The sequence below is a fragment of the Meleagris gallopavo genome, chromosome 2 (assembly GCF_000146605.3).
Source record: "Meleagris gallopavo isolate NT-WF06-2002-E0010 breed Aviagen turkey brand Nicholas breeding stock chromosome 2, Turkey_5.1, whole genome shotgun sequence".
Classification (NCBI taxonomy): domain Eukaryota; kingdom Metazoa; phylum Chordata; class Aves; order Galliformes; family Phasianidae; genus Meleagris; species Meleagris gallopavo.
In genome coordinates this window covers 80,806,437-80,824,401 of record NC_015012.2, presented here as the reverse complement: position 1 = coordinate 80,824,401, position 17,965 = coordinate 80,806,437, and the positions used below count along the sequence as shown (strand labels likewise).

Sequence of the window (17,965 nt, the reverse complement as noted above, 5' to 3'; positions counted from 1 at the left end):
TTTTTATTTTTTTTTCCCCTGATTAATCTATATTGTGTTTTACACAGACATAATTTCTACTGACAGTTAAATTCAAAGTTTTTGTGTTACAGTAAATGAGAGAATATAGATGTAAATAATCTATACTTGTGTACACTCTTACAAATCTGCTCTTAAAACTGTAACTTTTTCAGTTACCTTGAGTGCCAGTGGTTGCATTCTATTCAAGAATGCTTCCATTTGTTACATTTGTACTCTAATTTCTCTTGTTTGCTTAATACTGTGTGTATTCAACAAATACAGACTGGAAGAGTGTGAAACCTGTAACTGTGTTTGGATAACATTTCTCCTTTTACTAGACTAAGACAGCATTATAAATTATAAAACTGAACTTGTGAAACATTATTTCAAAATTGGCCATTCAGATACAGCATTCCTCAGTGTTTTAACACCACTGATTCTGAGCCCTTTGGTGGGACAGTTATTAACCATTTGCAAATGTACTTTGTATATTTTAGACATGTAAAAAGTAATTTTTCTTCCCATTTTTTAAGCTGTGGATCAGAATTGATGATAAAATCTTGTTGTCATTCAAGTGATTAGAATTAAAATACGTTTCAGTGAAAATGGGTTCTCATCTGGATGCCTCCATTCTTAATGCAGAATTAAAGCCTTCTGATATCAGCCAAATTTTTCTGAATGTATCAATGATTGAAATTATTTAATACCTTCTAATAAACATCTTGCAATATATAGAGTCTTTGAGGGGCAATATTTTGAATTAAAGAAGCTGCAGTCTCATTTCTTAGTGTAGTCAGTGCCCATCCAGTGTGTAGAATATCAGCGTGGAATGCTTTATCATTGTAGAAATTTTCTATTTTTGAATTTGCATTCATTTTGATTATTTTCTCACCTTTATTTGTCAGTTGGCCAGGACTATTCAGTTCTTACACTTTTTGGTTTTAAGGTGTGTTTTTATTAAATTGACTGCTGATACTATGGGTGTTGAGTATCTGATGGATCAACAGGGACGACTAACAATTACTTATCACCACTTTCAGATCATATTTTCACAGATTAATTGACTTCGACAGATGTCATCTTACACTTCACTTGAGTACATTCCAGAATTCTTACAAATTGGCCCAATTTGCATATAAAATGCAATCAAGATCTATTCCCGAGTATATTTCTTAATCCTAGGACTTGCACATGATTTCCAATTTTGATCATTCCAATTCAGTTTTTGCAGCATGATATTTATTGATCATTATTCATAATATACATTTTAGTAAAGGTCTTGGCATGGTTATTGTTATTCTGAAAATCACTTTCCATATTGGAAAAAATGACTCCTTGATAAACCTTGAAAAGATGAAGATGTGTTACACTTTACTTCAGTGTTAAGAATTAACAAGTGTTTGGTTAGTATTGCATTTTTCTTGACATTTTAAAGAATAACTTTTGGGTTGAATTTGGCAGCTTTATTTTTAAGATATTTTGTTTTGTTGTTTTTTTATATATTAGAAATTAGAATTAGAAATTCTCTCTAGAGTGAAAGATGTTCTGATAATTGGTGAACTGTGAAACTGTGAAAGCATAAGTAGCGCTAGAAACAAGAAGAATGGAAAGTGAACACTAGGTGGGCATTTTACTTACTCTGTTATTTTTGGGATGTCTTGGTATAAATTAAGTATGTAACCAAGGCTAGATAAAATAGACCTTTTAAAAATATTTTTTGGGTACTTTCAGTTCATGAGAAATTGCTTTTAGTGGTCATGCATGTGTAAAGTTCTTGTCTAATTGCCATCTTTAGCAGCTGCTGAGCAAAGTGGTGTTCTAGTACAGCCATGAGAACTTAAGGTGTGCTACATACTGCCAGTGGCAGGCTAATTTGACTGGAATGATTCTTTCCTGTCCTTTCAGCAACACTGTGTAATTTGAATCAGGGGGGCAGTTTAGAAAGACATGAACTGAAGTGCTAGGAATGAGTGAGGAGCTGCCAAGCCTTCAGAGTAGTGACTTCCCTGTTCACATAATGTGTAGATTTAGCATTTCAGAAATCTCAGGAAAAATCAGGAAGTATTTAATGTGACATTCTTGATGTCTTAAGGCCTTTTTTAAAAATAGAAATGTTTTTTTGTCACATTGGGAATACTAATTTTTAGTTTTGATAGCAATATTCTTTCATTTATCTCTGTGGATTATGTTATACTTAATAGCAATAAGCAACTTGAAGCATGTGTCTTGTACATGAACTGTGAATAGCTTGTCTGTATTTATAATATATATTGTGCTTGTCTGTGTATGTAATAATGACTTACTGGTTTGGTATGAAATTTGTTGCATTTAGAACCTTAAGAGAAATTTTAGCATTTGCTCACTACACTGAAAGTATGGATGCAGATTTAATTTGTACTGTAGATTATTAATATACTGCAAATTTTGTTGTTTACTTTCTGAGAGCTAAGACTGATATTTGAAAAAAATCTTACGTTGATATATCTTACTGAGCAAAAGAAAATAGTCTATGTGATATATTCCATTGCAAGCTAACAATAAATCAAGATGCTAATAACATCTGTGCCAAGCTGATAGCTATGAGCAAATTCTGATGTTCTTAAATGACTTCAACAGAAATGAACCTAGTCTAGAAATTAAAAAATATTCCATACATGATTTGAATTGTATTTTAAATTACTAAGTTGTTCTGCCTTTACTATTGAACTGTTACTGTTAATGATTACCGTAGCAGAACTGTTGGCAATAAAATATTAAAAAGTATGAAATTTGCTTGCATTTTCAGGAAAATTGGAAAATTTTTCAATGTAAGGGAAAGATGTTGCGTATAGGTTTACACATCAGTTTAATGAACCATACTGTCTTTTTTTTCTTAGGAAGGATAATTGCAACTGTTAAGCTACAGTGCTGCTGTTCATTGCGTAGAGCATGAAGACTTTGTTTAAAATTTAAAATTGTGGCTTTCATCCTTTTTGCGTCTTAGTTTTTTATTAATATTTCAAAATTTTAACGTTCTTTTAAAGTGTATGGACTAAGTCAACAGAAGGGGAAATGAGAAATAAGACTTACACAGCAGATTGTGCCTTAATGCTTCTGGTTTATAAATGTGATTGCATGTCTTCACCTTCACTGCATGTGACCATCTCTCTGTTTCTGCTCATTCTGTCCAAATTTACATCCATGTTTCCAAATTTTGTGAAGAACAAGGACGCTGGAGTCTTGCATTCCAAAACAGGACAGTATAGACCACCTAAGTGCTAAACCTGGAGCAGCACAGAGGTATCCTTTACTCAAATCATAGTTCAAGTAAATGAGGTATTGGCTATAGTTACACACTATGAGTATCTTTATATGCCCTGCATAAAACTTTTAAATAGCTAGGGTTGTTTTTTTTTCTCTTTTTATGTAGAAGTACATGGTATGCATGTATTGTCCATAGATAGTATTTAATTCCCTATAAAGTACATTGTAAAGGTAAATTCAGATATGGCATGAACATCTTTTTTATCCCCTATGCACTCTTTGTACATTTGATATGGGCATGAAAGGACGCCTGCCTGCAGTGTCCATGTAGGACTGTGAATGCTGTAGTATGCTGTTGAGCTGTGCAGAATGCACACAGCATCATCTCAGCAAGAGGAAAGAAACAGAGAAAACTGTGATCTTAATCATACTTTTAATGCCTGCTGCTCACAGTAACAGCACATAGAGCAGAGAAAGAAGTCTGTTCAGTTCACTGGCACTGTATATTACATTTTCTGCTTTTTTGATGCTACAAAGAGTAGTCACTATGTACTATTTTTCTTCATTGTATGTAATGCCACAGTGTTGGTGAGTGACATAAAGAAATAAGGGGAAAATAAAACCCCTAATAAACCAAACAGAAAATAAAAAGGCTGGCATCATTTGAAAGATCATGCTGCATTCTGTGGATCTACCCATACATTCAAATACTTTGGTCACCTTAGGTTTTAATTGAAGCTATATGTATTTCATATGTGTTTCCTTGTGTATCTACCTTGTGTTAGACCTGGCAAAAGCATAAATAACGAATGGGAATAAATTCCAGAAAATAAATCTGGAAAAATCAGTTTGGTGATAAAGGAGATTTAAATTTTTATTCCAAGAGATTATTTTTTGTAAGAAAATGTTATTTTGAAAACTGGAAGGCATTGGGTATTCATACATACCTCTGCTCAATTAAAAAAAAAAATAATCACAAACGTGTAAGAAAACGCACATTATATATTTCTGCATTTTTTCCTTTTTCGTGACTGAGACTATGTCACGCTGTAATGCTGATCAAATATTGCAGTAAAAATACACTGTGATTATATTCTTTGAATATAAGCTGATGCTACAGCTGTTTGGGTATCTTCCAGTTCAGTCATTGGGTTACTCTTTGTATAACCACTGAGGTTTAAAATGAAATCTTTCAAATCTTTATTCATTACTATAATTATTTATTTATTTGTTTGTTTGTTTTGCCCACAGTAATCCTTAGTGTAGAAGTTGATTATATCACTGCAAGTTTCTTACGTATTTCTTCATTGTCTTTTCTGTGTGATGCGCAAGGGTTGGTACTTTACATTATTCAACAATGAATAATCATCACTCCCGTTCTTTATCCACTCCTGAAATACTGTACGCACTTTTGTTCCCCTAAAAACTAAGTGTTCGTGATTATCAGAGGTTTAAAGTTAAAATTATAAATCCTAATTTTTTAAATGTTCTCATTACTTTGGGTAATAATAGAAATTTTGAAACATGAGACTTGTCACTCTTTTCATAATCTAATAAATAAATAGCTTCTAATATATTTCCATTAATTAGAAAAAAAAAAGCAGAATTGTTTCAAACTGTTTCTCATAATCTTTTAACAATTTTTAATAGAATGAAATTTTTGAAAAGCCAAGTTTTTATCAATACAGTATACATCAAATTACAGAGTTATTTGAATCTGAAATGATGCATTATTTGTTTTGGTTTTGAAATACAGATTTAAAAGCAATTTTAAAAGTTTCTGTTTGAATATTATTGGTCCTTTCTGTAACATTTTTTCTTCCTACTGTTACTCTGCTTTTGTTATAGTGCTATCAAGAGAGCACTAAAAGACCTAGGAGAAGCATTGTATCTAATCAGACATGATTGAAATGGGAGCTAGTGGCACGTCCAGGCAGGATTAATGTCGTCTCCTTGTTTTGGTACCTCTTAAACTTCACACCATCAGCCTCAGTCAAAGCTAATCAGGGCCATTTGTTTTAATCCCCAAGTTCACCAACCTGTTCATGAAGATCGCTGTCGCTTTTTCATCTGTCAGCCATTCCTGTTATTACTTTAACGATATATTAATAAATATAAGATCTTCATAATTTTGTACTTTTTTCTTCTGTTTATTTCTTTTCTGACTTGTCCTTCCACAGGCAGTCCAGAAAAGTGGAAAGATACAGCAGCCAAAAACAAACTAGGAAAGGCTCCGCAGCTGAAACGGAAAGGTAGGATTGCTGAGTAAACGTCTCTTATGATCAAACTGATTGCAGTGTTTGTAATATACATCTAATACTACTTTTGAAGCAGAATATGCATAACAATGCCATAAGCCCTGTTGCCATAATTTACAGCGTTATTTATAGCATCCATATTATTATCACTGCTTGTAGTGTTGTCAATGCAATACAGTTTTTCTGGCAGTCTCCATCATTGCAGATTAATTGGGAGGTAAAGACTAGCAGTCATACATTTAGTAAGCCAAAGTATGAGACCTGTTCCCACCGTCTTGATCTCTGTAAGATGAAATTTGGAAATGCATAGCATATTTCATTAGTATGATACTAACCCTTTTCTATGTTTTACCATATATGTTTTTCAAAAAAATTGTCTATGTTAAAATAATAACTGTAATGATGAATACATGAGAAGACTAATAATTCAAGAGGTATCTGATCAAATGATGAAGAAAGAGCTACGCTGAAATCGCACTCCTATATTCCAAGCTAGCAATTTCACATTCTAATATAAAAATGTTAAATTCTATATAAAAATATGTTGAAAAATTCTGTGAGCTATCATTACGTAAAGTTAATATGAACACTGATACTTTACCTTCTGCTTCCACTGAATTTTCTTGTGCATGCGTTATTATTGTAACTTTCAGCTTTTACACTATAGTAGCAAATGCTTATGTACTCAAATTCTTAAGAATGAATGAAAGAAATAAGGATAAATGCTTAATCACAAGTGTAAAAATTGAGTGTAAAAATTTCATTCTATTAAAATCTGGTTAAGCCTGTGTGTTGGCTGAGCTAAGAGCAGTGAGGAGGACTGATATCCTGCCTTTTCCAGAAGATTTGTGTTTTCTTGATGAGCAGAGGGGCTCATCAGTTTACATTGTGAGGATTGAAAAACTTCCATGAATAACAAAGACACGTTTTATTTTCAAACCAAATACACATTATCTAGAAAAATGTTCAGAGCTTTTATTTTATTTTACTGCTTCAAGGACTGGATTACTATTATTTTGGTTTTGAGGCTTCTGCTGTCCCAGTAGCAGTTTATTTCCATTTAGACCAGGCATTTCACCGGAGTTATGGCTGAGGTCCTTGCTGCCTTTAAAACAGCAACAGTTTTGCCTTTTGAGTTCATTACATCCATATTTTTCCCTATTTTTAACTTCTGAAAACTAAGGGGAGCTCCTGGGACTAAGACTGAGGTGGTCTCAGTTGTTGGTAATCATGCAGGCTGAATGGTTTTAAGAACCTTGGCAAGAGGCTGAGAAAGAAGAAAAGATGAGAGTTGGATATAAAGTGAATGGGGTGGAAAATATGGAAACATAAGCATTAAAAGGACATGGGAACATAAAGGATGGGGAAGGAAAATGAAATGTAAGAGATTCTAAAGAAGAACAGTGTAAACAGAGTGAAGAAAGTGCCAGATAAAAGGAAATCCCACGACATATGAGGTTGGAGGGATTAATGTATCTGTCTGGATGTACATTCACATTTCAAACCTGGTATTTTAGCATCTGAGCTGAGTGCATCTTCCTTCCACAGATGTCAAGATCATAAAATACATACTTCGTTAAATCCCATGTTTTTTTTTTAAATAATCTCATTGTATGGCTGGTAAGAACAGTTCCTGCAAATCAGTTCCTATCAGAAAAAATATCTGAAATTCGGTTTCAAGATTATAATCCACACCAGCCATACAAGGTATGAGGTAAAGTCATGTGCTGTTAATGTATTCACCTCTAAGTGTGTAGTTACATTTATGAAAATTGTTTTTAGAGGCATGAGCAATGTGTTTTTCTAATTAAAATGACCAGCCTAGGTCTGAAATTTTGAGATTTTTTTTCCTGGATATTTTAAAGCTTTTTACAGTTTTTATGCAAGTTATAACATACGTTTGAGGATATATTCAGGTATGTGGGAAAGAGCAAGTCTGGAGATAATGCTGAAATGTTGCTACAGTGTCTATATTTACAGAATTTATATGGAATTTAATGAATTCATACTTGCTGTGCTGAGATAAATTCTTTTCCCATTTTGCATTGATTAGTTATGAGGTAATGCATAACTTAATGTAGTCATTATCAAGAGATAAGTGATGATTGGTTTTTTGTTTGTTTTTAAGACAACCTAAAATAACTATTTCACAGACGAATAGGGAAATTAAGAAAAAAAATCTTTTTTTTCCTTAAGTGAAGCAAGTTTCCAAAAGTGTCAGTCACCATAGCTCCTTTTTTGTTTTCCACAATAGAAAAGTAAGCTCTAGCAATTTTAAGAACAGTGAACACAGGTAACAAAGGAGTGTAAGGAAATGTTGAATTATGTTTTTTCTTTAAATCCTTCACAGCACATGGTGTAGGTTTCTGTTTTCCATAAAATGATTAACTACTATTAGAAGTGACATGCAAAGTTCCAAACAAATTGAAGTGCTGTAGTTTAGCATTACATCATATTGTTAACACTACACCAGTGCCAGAAGATTTTGATAACAGGCAAGTAATTTGCTTGTCAAATGGCAAATATGACTCCATAGTAATTCTTCTACTATCCATTTCTATCTTGGTCTAGCTTTTATTTTGCAATTTACTGACATTATCTACAAGTAGCTCAGGTATTCACGGAGAATAAGATATCAGCATGCTATCAGATTCTCTCTAAAACCCCTCAACATGATCTGTAAGATCACATGCTTAAGTACTGTGATATTTTAGGAAATCAGCATAAGAGGGGGAAAAAAATAAATCCATCCCAAAAATTTACGGGTGTTTTAACAGTTCCCTAAATGGTTCAGTGAGATAAGCCTGAAGATGAGACTCAGTATTTTCTGAAGCAGTTAAACTCCTGTGAAAATAGAAGATAATTTTATGCTTGTATGAATGTGACTACAAAAAAAAAGTGGGTGAAAACAATTCATCACAGTTCTGAAGTGTATTCTTCCATCCCTAATTTCTTACCCCCAAAATACTAAATTTGAGGCTGCATAAACATATGATACAGTTGTTAACTGTAGTTGCTATGAATTATGTAGGACCCTGTACCACAGGTGTGTTAGATTGCTACTGCACTCTCAGTTTTAGTTTTTCATAGTTCCACGTGTGCCAGCATGTGCTTTTGTTGTGATTTATTTATCTGTTTATTTTTATTTATGTCACTGAAATATCAGTCTGAAGAGAAGGAAGCTTGATTTTCCTTGTGGGAAGGTAGATGTGGAACTTGTTGAATGCCCCTGTGGTCAATGGCCAATTGAGTTACAGTTGGTCATGTTACCTTCCTCTGGAAGAAGCAGTGATACCAAGCAACAAGATACCAACATACTTTTGCTGTAATGTCATTTATCATAAGGAGTCATTTCTCTCTCAAATTTTCTCTCCTTAATTCCATCCTCTCTATACTTCTTAACTTCCCTCTCATTTCCTCAGTCACACACCAGCTTTTGTCTCCCATCCTTGTTCCTCTTTGTCTCATTCTCCAAATCAGGTATTGTAGACTTCTTCATTTCTGCAAGTGATCTTTCTTCTAGACTGGCATGGATTATATTTACATTTGAGACTGAACAGGCATTTTCAGATCTCAGCTCATCACCATCATCTTGAGCATCTTGTAGAATCAGGGGGTCAGTCCCTGTAAGAATGTTGCTGTTATTGCCAGAACAAATCAGGAGTTAAGAAAGTGTCAGGGTTTAAGAGAAAGATATAGCAAAAGGAACCGAATCCTATTTCTGTAGCACTGTGGCAGGACTTCCACATAAGTTGTCATTGGTTGGTCCTGAAACGAAACCTTTATTCTTGGTAGGCATCTCCGTAAATGTTATTTCAAATGCAATCTTTTTTTATTATTAATTTATTTATTGTTATTATTAAGGATAATTTGTAAGCGTGTGGTAGCTTTACATTACAAACTAGACAATCCCCTGGTTATTTTGATTGTAATTTCTGAGAAAGATGTGCTATGTGTGTGCAGGGACAGTTCATAAATCTGGAAAAATTAGGAAATAGAAATTCACAAGGAAAAGATATCATGAATGGCTTTATGGAAATTTGTGGAATAACGGATACAATATTATCATTACAAAAAGCTGCATTGCCAGAAAACCCAGAACTAGTAAAAAGGCACAGCTGGAAATTTACTTAGTCACTCTCCAAACCTGAGATGTTCTAGGTTGTCTAATACTTGCAAAATACATAATTATCAAATTACTAATAATTATGCTGCTAATTACACTAACATGATTAATCATTTTGCTGCATATCTTAGTGATGTTTTCATCAGAGTTCCTTCAGAACTGTATATTTGTGTTGGTTTCTGCTGCAGAAAGTTACTTAAATAGATTCCTTGCTTCAGACTCCTAAGAGAATGATCTATGTGTGCAATTACCAATTGTCCTTCTTTGGGACATTAATTGGAACCCAGTTAGTATTTTTGATAAAGACAGAAGGTATGTTTTGAAAACAGAAATGCACTATGTTAAAACTAGGTATTTATAACCTACTCTGTGCTAGCCCTTTTTATCTCATACATGTTATTAGCTTGCCTTTGCTGTTTGAGATGCAGCTAGGGTTTTGGCCAATGGTCTACTGTATTCAGTGCTCAGCAGTTCCATAAGTAGAGTGATGTGTATCTGCAGCAGTGAGTGTACTGTAGTTTATTCTTTTGGAAATGGATTTATAATCTGAATTAATAACTTGGATCTGAAATGCCCATCCTGGCCCTGCTGCCAATGTTTGTAACATTCTTTGGTGGAGGGGGGCATGGGAAGGTGTGCCTGGAGCTAACAACTGAACAGTTTCTTTTTGGCCCTGATGTTTTAGGGGTCTGCTACCATGTCTTTCTAGAAGGGGACTTCCAGCCCCACGAACGACTGAACAGCCAGTCATTAGGGGAAAACATCACGCTCGCTCCAGGTCGAGTGAGCACTCTAGTGTCAGAGCCTTATGCTCTGTACATCACCTTGCGCCCGGAGGCTCGGCTCCACCTTCTCCACTTCTGACAAGGTTGCTATTATATGTCCAGTTCAGCTTTCATGTTCTGCCTCCCAGGTGTCAGTGTGGTATTGTACTTTCCTGAGCATACGTGGCGCGTTCACTCATCCTGGCACTATAGATTATCCTCTCTTCATGGTATTTACACTTCCCCATATCCTTTATGCTGCCTATCTTCACCATCTAGATGGGACTTCTTCTGTTGATCTTAAATAGTTATGCAATGTAAGAGTAAAAAATCGGCTGTGTTTTGTCCTTCCATTGTTGTGTTTTGTTGTGTATCCATCTGAAAATTACTTAAGTATTTTGCTTCAACACTGCAGGAAATCACATCCTTTTCTGACTGCTAAATCTCAGTCTTAAAGAAAGTCAGTTGATCTATGTAGTGTGAAAGCTAAAATTATTTTGAACTTGTACAAGTGCGTTACTTAAAACTGCAAGTTATCTACTTGCCCCTTAGCACAGTAGATAAACAGTGCTTTTCTGCAGTAGTTAGTATATTACTGTAGCTGACAAGGATGCTTAATTAACAAACTGTCCCTCTCAGCAATCTCCTTCTCACCTTTGTTTTACTTCCTTAAGCTTTTTCTCTAGTCATTACCATTGGCCTATTACTAATGCAAACTTACAAGCATTCTAAAAGTGCCCACTATGTTAAAGGTGCTGTATGTGTGTGTAAGAAGTCAAGTAGCCAAAGTACTCTGAAATAGTGGTAGCTAGAATTCAGCCAAAGTCAAGGGGATTACAATATTTGCTTAACTAAGAATACTGAAAATCTTATACATTGTTCTGTTCACTTTCCAGTTCGTACTGTGAGCATACACACACACACACACACACACACACACACACACACACACACACACACACACACACTTTTAAAGATGCTTTTCCTTGTTTAAGTTCAAGGAAAAATAACCCATTATGCCATGGCATTAAAAATTTGCTGTCTAGTTCTGTGATCTTGTGCAATAGGGCGTCATCATGAAGGGAACATGAAAGTCAATGAAATATAAAGGTGACATATTGTGTTGTCTTTGTACCAGTACAGGAGAACAGTAATCATAAATGATTTTTAGAAAACTGCTTTTAGTTCAGTGTTTTTTGACTAGTACTTTCTCAAAACACCGTAAACCAGAAGGATAGAGAATTTTTCTCCTTAGATGGAAGGCAGTTAGAAAAGCTAAACGTGAAGCCATAGAAGTTGTCCAATCCTGAATACATGCATATAGCATACATCAAATGCAGTTTTTTTCGAACTCATCTTCTCTATTTGCAATTTTATTTGTATCTGAAAATAAGAATATATAAATTCTCTTCCTTTGGGTTATTTTGTTTTATCTTCATTTCGTCTGCAGAATACATCAACAAGGAAGTCCCACCCAGTCTCCTCCTGCAGACACATCCTTCAGCAGTCGCAGGGGAAGACAGCTACCGCAAGTTCCAGTAAGAAGTGGCAGTATAGAGCAAGGTATCAAATAATGAGCTTATGATGGCTCTAACTCTTTGCCTTCTTACTTTTCTTTGCTTTACTTAAATTCTGCTTTCACAGCTACGTGTTAAAAGCTATAACTCTGCCAAATAGAAGAGAATGAAAGCATATTTGTAGTCTGGAAAGTCTAATAGATTTTGAGTGGTGGATTATTATACACGGTTTAACTGCCTTAATTTTCTAGTAGCCTTTTATATTTGTCTGCTTTAAAATTTCTGTTAGAGTCATGGTAGTTTCCATGGACACATCTAGTTTGTATTCAACCAAAGAAATCTGGAGCAAATATTTTGACAGTGTTATTCATTTCTTATTTTATGGTTTATATTAATTGTTGTGTATTGTTTACATAGACTAATCACAAACAAAAATCACAATATGAAAAATTCCTTATGGGGTGGGACAGGTTCAGTGATTGAAGAATTAAAACAATCAGTGCAAGAAATATAAAGGCACAGTTCATCAGCTCTTGCATTATTAAGAATAAATTGATCGGGCAAAGAGTGCTGCTCTTTTTTGAAAATAACAATGAAAACTTAGTGGCTGTGGAAGATGGTTTTTACAAACTAACATCAAATAGGTATAAATATTGCTGCTGCCTTTTCTAGCATCGTATTACACACACAGCTTGAACTATTACAGTAAAATCAAATGGCCATAAAGTTAGTTATAATTTCACAGTAGGTAGTATGTGTGCATTCAGGTTTTCTTTTGTGTTTAAAAGCCCATTTTCTCATTAACAAGCAACAACTAAAGGTTTTCTTCTGTGTGAAAATGAAAGAAATGCTTCAGATGATTATATGTTGTGCCTTATTGAGCCTTATTGTGCCTTACTGAAGATGGCAGATCTTTTTCTTAAGTAGGTAATAGTGCTGACTATGACCTTTTAATCATGTTAGATTGCTGTATTTTTTTTGTATGATGTACAGTCACTCACGTTAACATAGTTTGCATTAATTTTATTAGACTGAACTGTGATGACATAGTACGCCTTCAATTAACATACATTTAAATGTGTTCTTGTTTTATACATGTGTTTATTCTGAATGATTAAAATACTAATACAAATAGTTTTTTTTCATTTAAAAGTTTACTTTGAGACTTTTCATGGTGTTTCATAGTGAACTAAGGACTGTCTTGATTATAACCAAGTTTCAATATTCATATACAATTTCTATTTCTACATACTAGTAAGTGACAGCTTTTTAGGAAAGTGTAATGAAAGGTGCATTTCAAATTTCTTTCATGCTTCATCTGCAATTTCAGAACTTGGTACAATATACAATGACAATTCAGCTTTTAATTTATTTTGGCTTTCCTGTGGGTAGTCACCTGTTATCTTTTGGCTGTTCCTGGTAACTAGTGTGTTGGGAATAAAATGCTAGTTAATGTTTTGTTAAAAACTTTGGAAATGAATGTAGAACATGTTGTGAAACTAAGTAGAGAAGAAGTTGTATAGGGTTGTATGCAGAAAAGCAAAGAAAAATGAACTTTAAACAGAAGGCAAAAGCTGCTGTTGGTTTTAAAAGCTGTCAGTGCCATGAATATCTGTAACACAATGCTGTTTCACTGAACTCTTATTTGTATTTGTCGTTCATATGCTTGCGCCATGTGTAGAAAATAAACAAATAGGTTATTTACTTTGTTATATATCATATACCACCAATATCAATATGGCAGTGGAATTGAAGGCTGAAGAGATTTTCTTCTTTATGTAGTATTTTGATTTTGTCTGATTAGCTTATCCATTTGAAAGGAAGATTTTCTGATATTGGCCATGTTTTACACACTGGTCAGGCTGAGATTTAATTTGGTCAGGCAATTTAATAGATTTTATAAAATATTTTTAAATGTTTTGATAGTATCATCTGATATAAATATATTAGTGTGTATAAACTTAACCTTCTCTAGGTGAGTAGCTTCAGTGAGGCTATAAGAAATAATATTTGCTCTGATTTTCGGTACCAAATTCTGTTATTGGTTTCATCTCTTTAATTCCAGCCGCATGAATATCAGAGTTTGATGAGTGACTAGAAGTGAGTTGACTCTAGTTACAGTTGAATCTCAATATATTTGTCCAAGAAAGATTTTCATTAACTGTACTTTGAACTGAAATATGACTTAATTTGATTTAAGTTCACAGTCACCATGGGTACAGAAAATGTCAAAATCCAGTGCAATCTTAAATGTTACAGGAAGTAATGTTTAAAAATTCTTTGCATTTTCTTCATTTAAAAATAAAGTTCTTTATTGGTGATCAGTGTTGATATCCTGCATTTCAAGGAAATACAGTGTGATGTACTGTAAAGTATCATTTTTGTAGTAAAGCGCTGTCTTACATTACACTTACACTATAATTTTGTTATGTCAGAAGGGTTGAATATAGATCATATCAATCTATATCTGTTTTGCAAATCATATTTAGTAATTGTTATAGAAAGATTGAATAAGTTTATATCAAGACTGTTTTGTTGTTTTTTGTTGTTGTTGACTGTTTACATATTCAGGAAGTATACAGGAATCGAGTAATTTTTTTACTCTTTGAAATTCTCATTGTGGGAAATATGAGAGTTAACAAAGAAGCAAGAGTGGCTGTGGTTTTCTTCTCAAGAAAGTGTGATATTTTATCTCAGTCTTCTGTCACAGATGATAACACACATGCTAATAAGGCTTCTCTTAGGACTAACGGTGAATCTTAGACATTCCATTCTTTCATTATCAAATCAAATCTTTCATTATCAAATTTAGAACTAAAAAATAATGGCTATTTCTTTGCTTCTATCAAGTGATATTGTCTTAGTTACTGCTTTGGTTTTAGAATTATAAACTGTCAACTTGTGACTTAATTCAGTAGGTTCTTCCCAGTAGATCTACTTTGTAAGAGAAGAAAGTCTTGTAGGAAGACTAATCTTCCCCATTCTGTTAAAGATATGGTGCGTGTACTATCAATCAGGAACGGGGAGAAAAAGTAGAAGAAAAAGTTCAGTAAAAGGATAATCTAATAACCTCAAAATAGCGTAATTGTTCACACACACACGTACACACACAAAAAAAACAACAATGCAAATAACAATAAAACCAAGCTCTTTGGTGACTGTTCTTAAGGAGATAGCTACTTTGCCTAGTTTTGAAAAAACTAGAAATCATGTTGGTTATTTTCTCTTAGAAGAGTTCTACCTTAGATTTTTCGCCACGCCAATACATACAGATGTTTTAAAGAAGTTACAGTTAAGACTGTAGGCTCCTGTGTTTGTTAGAGAACATGATTTTTATTTTAATCACTGTGACATTCAAAGAGGACATGGCAATATGTTTCTCTTTGCAACCCCATTAGCAGTAATTCCCACACTGGGTTCTTTAATGCAACTAAAGATCATGAAATGCTTGAGTATGAAAGTTAAGTCTGATTTAGGCATGTCTGTTTGTGTTTTCTAAAAGTCACAATATAGTAGTATTTACCTTAACTTGTGCTGCAAGTGAAGCGTTACTCGTTCTTTGTTTTAACTGAAAATTCTATATAATGATCTGATAATACAGAGATATTTTGTTACTAAAGCAATAAAATTCTAAGCTGTGATATCAACAATTCTGTGCTCTCCATATATTATCTTTTGCCAAATTGCAATAGAGTTGCATCAATGTTTATTTGCATCATGTTTGAATAGAATTGTGCAAATCACTTAAGGAAGCTAAGAGGGGTGGGAATTCTTCTCTGACTTTTTTGTCTGTTTGTACAACAAATCTGTTGTATAGTTGCAACTTTTAAATGGCACTTTTGGATAAAGTATATTTCTGTGATCTTTACTCAGTCCATTTTATCTCACACCAACTGCCAGATCTCATCGTGATTTTCACTTGAATAGGGTGGGTCTCTACACTTCTGCATAACAGTTAATTACTAATAAAGCCTGAAGCTCTGTTTGACTTGTTTACACTCCTCTTTAGCAATGGTAGATACTGTTAGGAAATGTAACAAGTGAAGAAAAAACATGTCGTGTACTATTGAAATCTTTGAACCAATAAGATAAATGTGTGGTGATGGTTTGTAGTATAAAAATGAGCTAATTCAAGAAAAGCAGGTCTTTCTCCATGTGTCTGCTTCTGTTTGACGCTTCACAGCTTGGTTTCGCTTTCCTAGCTTCAACGGTGTGGTTTCATGTTTCAAAAATCATGTAATGGGAATAAGGACTGCAATAATCAGCAGCCTATTTACATACAAGGAGTACCAATAAACATAACTGAATTAGAGTGTTTATATGTTTCCAGTGGCAAGTATTTACAGAAGTAAGCCTTATGCAGTGATCATTAGAAAAATGAAACTCTGACCAGCATTAGCTATTACTGTATCTTGGCTTATGTCAGAAAAAGCTGCATAGCTCTTGTATATGCAGGTTGAAGTGCGTGTGTGTGTGTGTGTGTGTGTAGCTGTTTCATGAAGGAAAGTCAAAGTGAAATCTCTGTTGGTAATGAATGGGAGTTGCTTTTATGAAGTTCGTGTCTATAATATATACATAAAATATGTGTACAAATCTTCAATGGTAGTCACAACATCCACGAATGAAATGTTTCAATATCCTGTGTTCCTTTTAGCAAACAGGAATCATAACTTCATATGGAAAATTAGCATGTTGAGAAATAACAGATTAAGTTGGAAGTATCTTTGTATATTTAATTAAGATCCTTAAAAAAAAAAAAGAAAAAACCAGTTTCATGTGTATGTGAAATGAAATGTAACTGCAGAGAGAGTCTGACTCGAGTGATGGTAAGAGATCAAATGCTTGCAGTTAAGACCCTGTTATAGATCCATCATTGACTGGAAGAAGAAGTGATTTCAATTTTAGATTTTAGTCTTTTAGCACTGTTTGTTTTGTCTTCATATTTCTGGTTTTATTTTGAAATTCTTAGGTGACACTGCATATTTTGAGGCAGCTTGTGGAATCTTTAATCACTAGGAGAGTATTTTCTCTCAGCATTGCTAACTCTTGCAAATTAAGTCAAGGCTCGTAGTCTTTAATGTTTTCCTTAAAGACCGGTTTTCCATGGTTGAGTGGTTATTGAGTATTACAGATTTCAGTTAACAGAAAATAAATTTGTAATACTCAGTATTTCAGAAAAAGGCATCAGAAACTAAAACTGGGCGATGTCTTTCAGAAGTCAGAATGATACTTAAAGCAATTTCAGGATTTTATGTTGTCCGTAAATTTGGATGTGAGAATACTGTTTTAGCAGAATATTTAAAGAGTCCACAATCTGGATCTCAGTAACTTCATTGTTCCTGTTAATTTTGAAGAAAACTTCACAGGTTTTATTATTTGTCATGATTTGTCATTTTAATTTTCTACATTACTTCTACATATGCCAGAGTACTGCTTACTGTACTTGCCATTGTCACACGTAACACATTTCTTTCTCTAACCTTAAATTTGCTGATTTCTTTTTCTGTTTCCATCATTCCGTGCATTTAATTCATTGAAGAACAAGAGAATTATTACTCTTCCACAAAAGGTAAATATGTATTTTATTTTTTTTTTAACAAATGTTTGGCAACTGTTAATACTGGCTTTTCTATTAGTATATTCCATGTCAGTTTACAGAATTTACTTAATGGCATTTAACAGGTGAAAATTATGTTTCCAAATATTTATGTGTTTTTATCCCTCTTTAGAATCTGACAGTGGTTTATTTTGTGATTTCTAGATTTCCTATAAAAATGATAGACTTACACGGAGTAGTAATGGTATTTTAAATGGCAAAGAAGCTGCTTGAATGATTTAAAGTTCATCCACAGATTAAGTTTTAGCTAATACCTTCCTGAGCTCTGCACAGCTGCTGGTTCCAATACAATCATAACAATGCAGTCACAGCTCTTGGCATCTATGAAGGATGTTTCCTAGATCTGCGCTTAGGAACAGCTAAAGGTGCTAATGGCCAGAAACTATCCTTCATAGGCAGAGAGACTTTTGAAGACAAGTTAGTTCAACCCGAGCTGTGTT

The 17,965-nt window shown here is 33.8% G+C and overlaps 1 protein-coding gene across 24 annotated transcripts in view; it reads left to right on the top strand.

Moving 5' to 3' along the window:
• RIMS1 (regulating synaptic membrane exocytosis 1) overlaps nt 1-17,965 on the top strand; it is a 188,617-nt gene that overhangs the window by 87,862 nt on the left and 82,790 nt on the right. For 15 of the 24 annotated variants that reach the window (XM_031552575.1, XM_031552570.1, XM_031552573.1 and 12 more), the window contains 2 exons: nt 5,424-5,495; nt 11,842-11,954. In XM_031552575.1, coding sequence (XP_031408435.1) covers nt 5,424-5,495; nt 11,842-11,954 — 185 coding nt within the window. Of the gene's footprint in view, nt 1-3,201; nt 3,280-5,423; nt 5,496-11,841; nt 11,955-17,965 lie in introns of all 24 variants that reach the window. The other 9 variants (XM_010707745.3, XM_010707738.3, XM_031552568.1 and 6 more) reach the window with 1 other exon arrangement.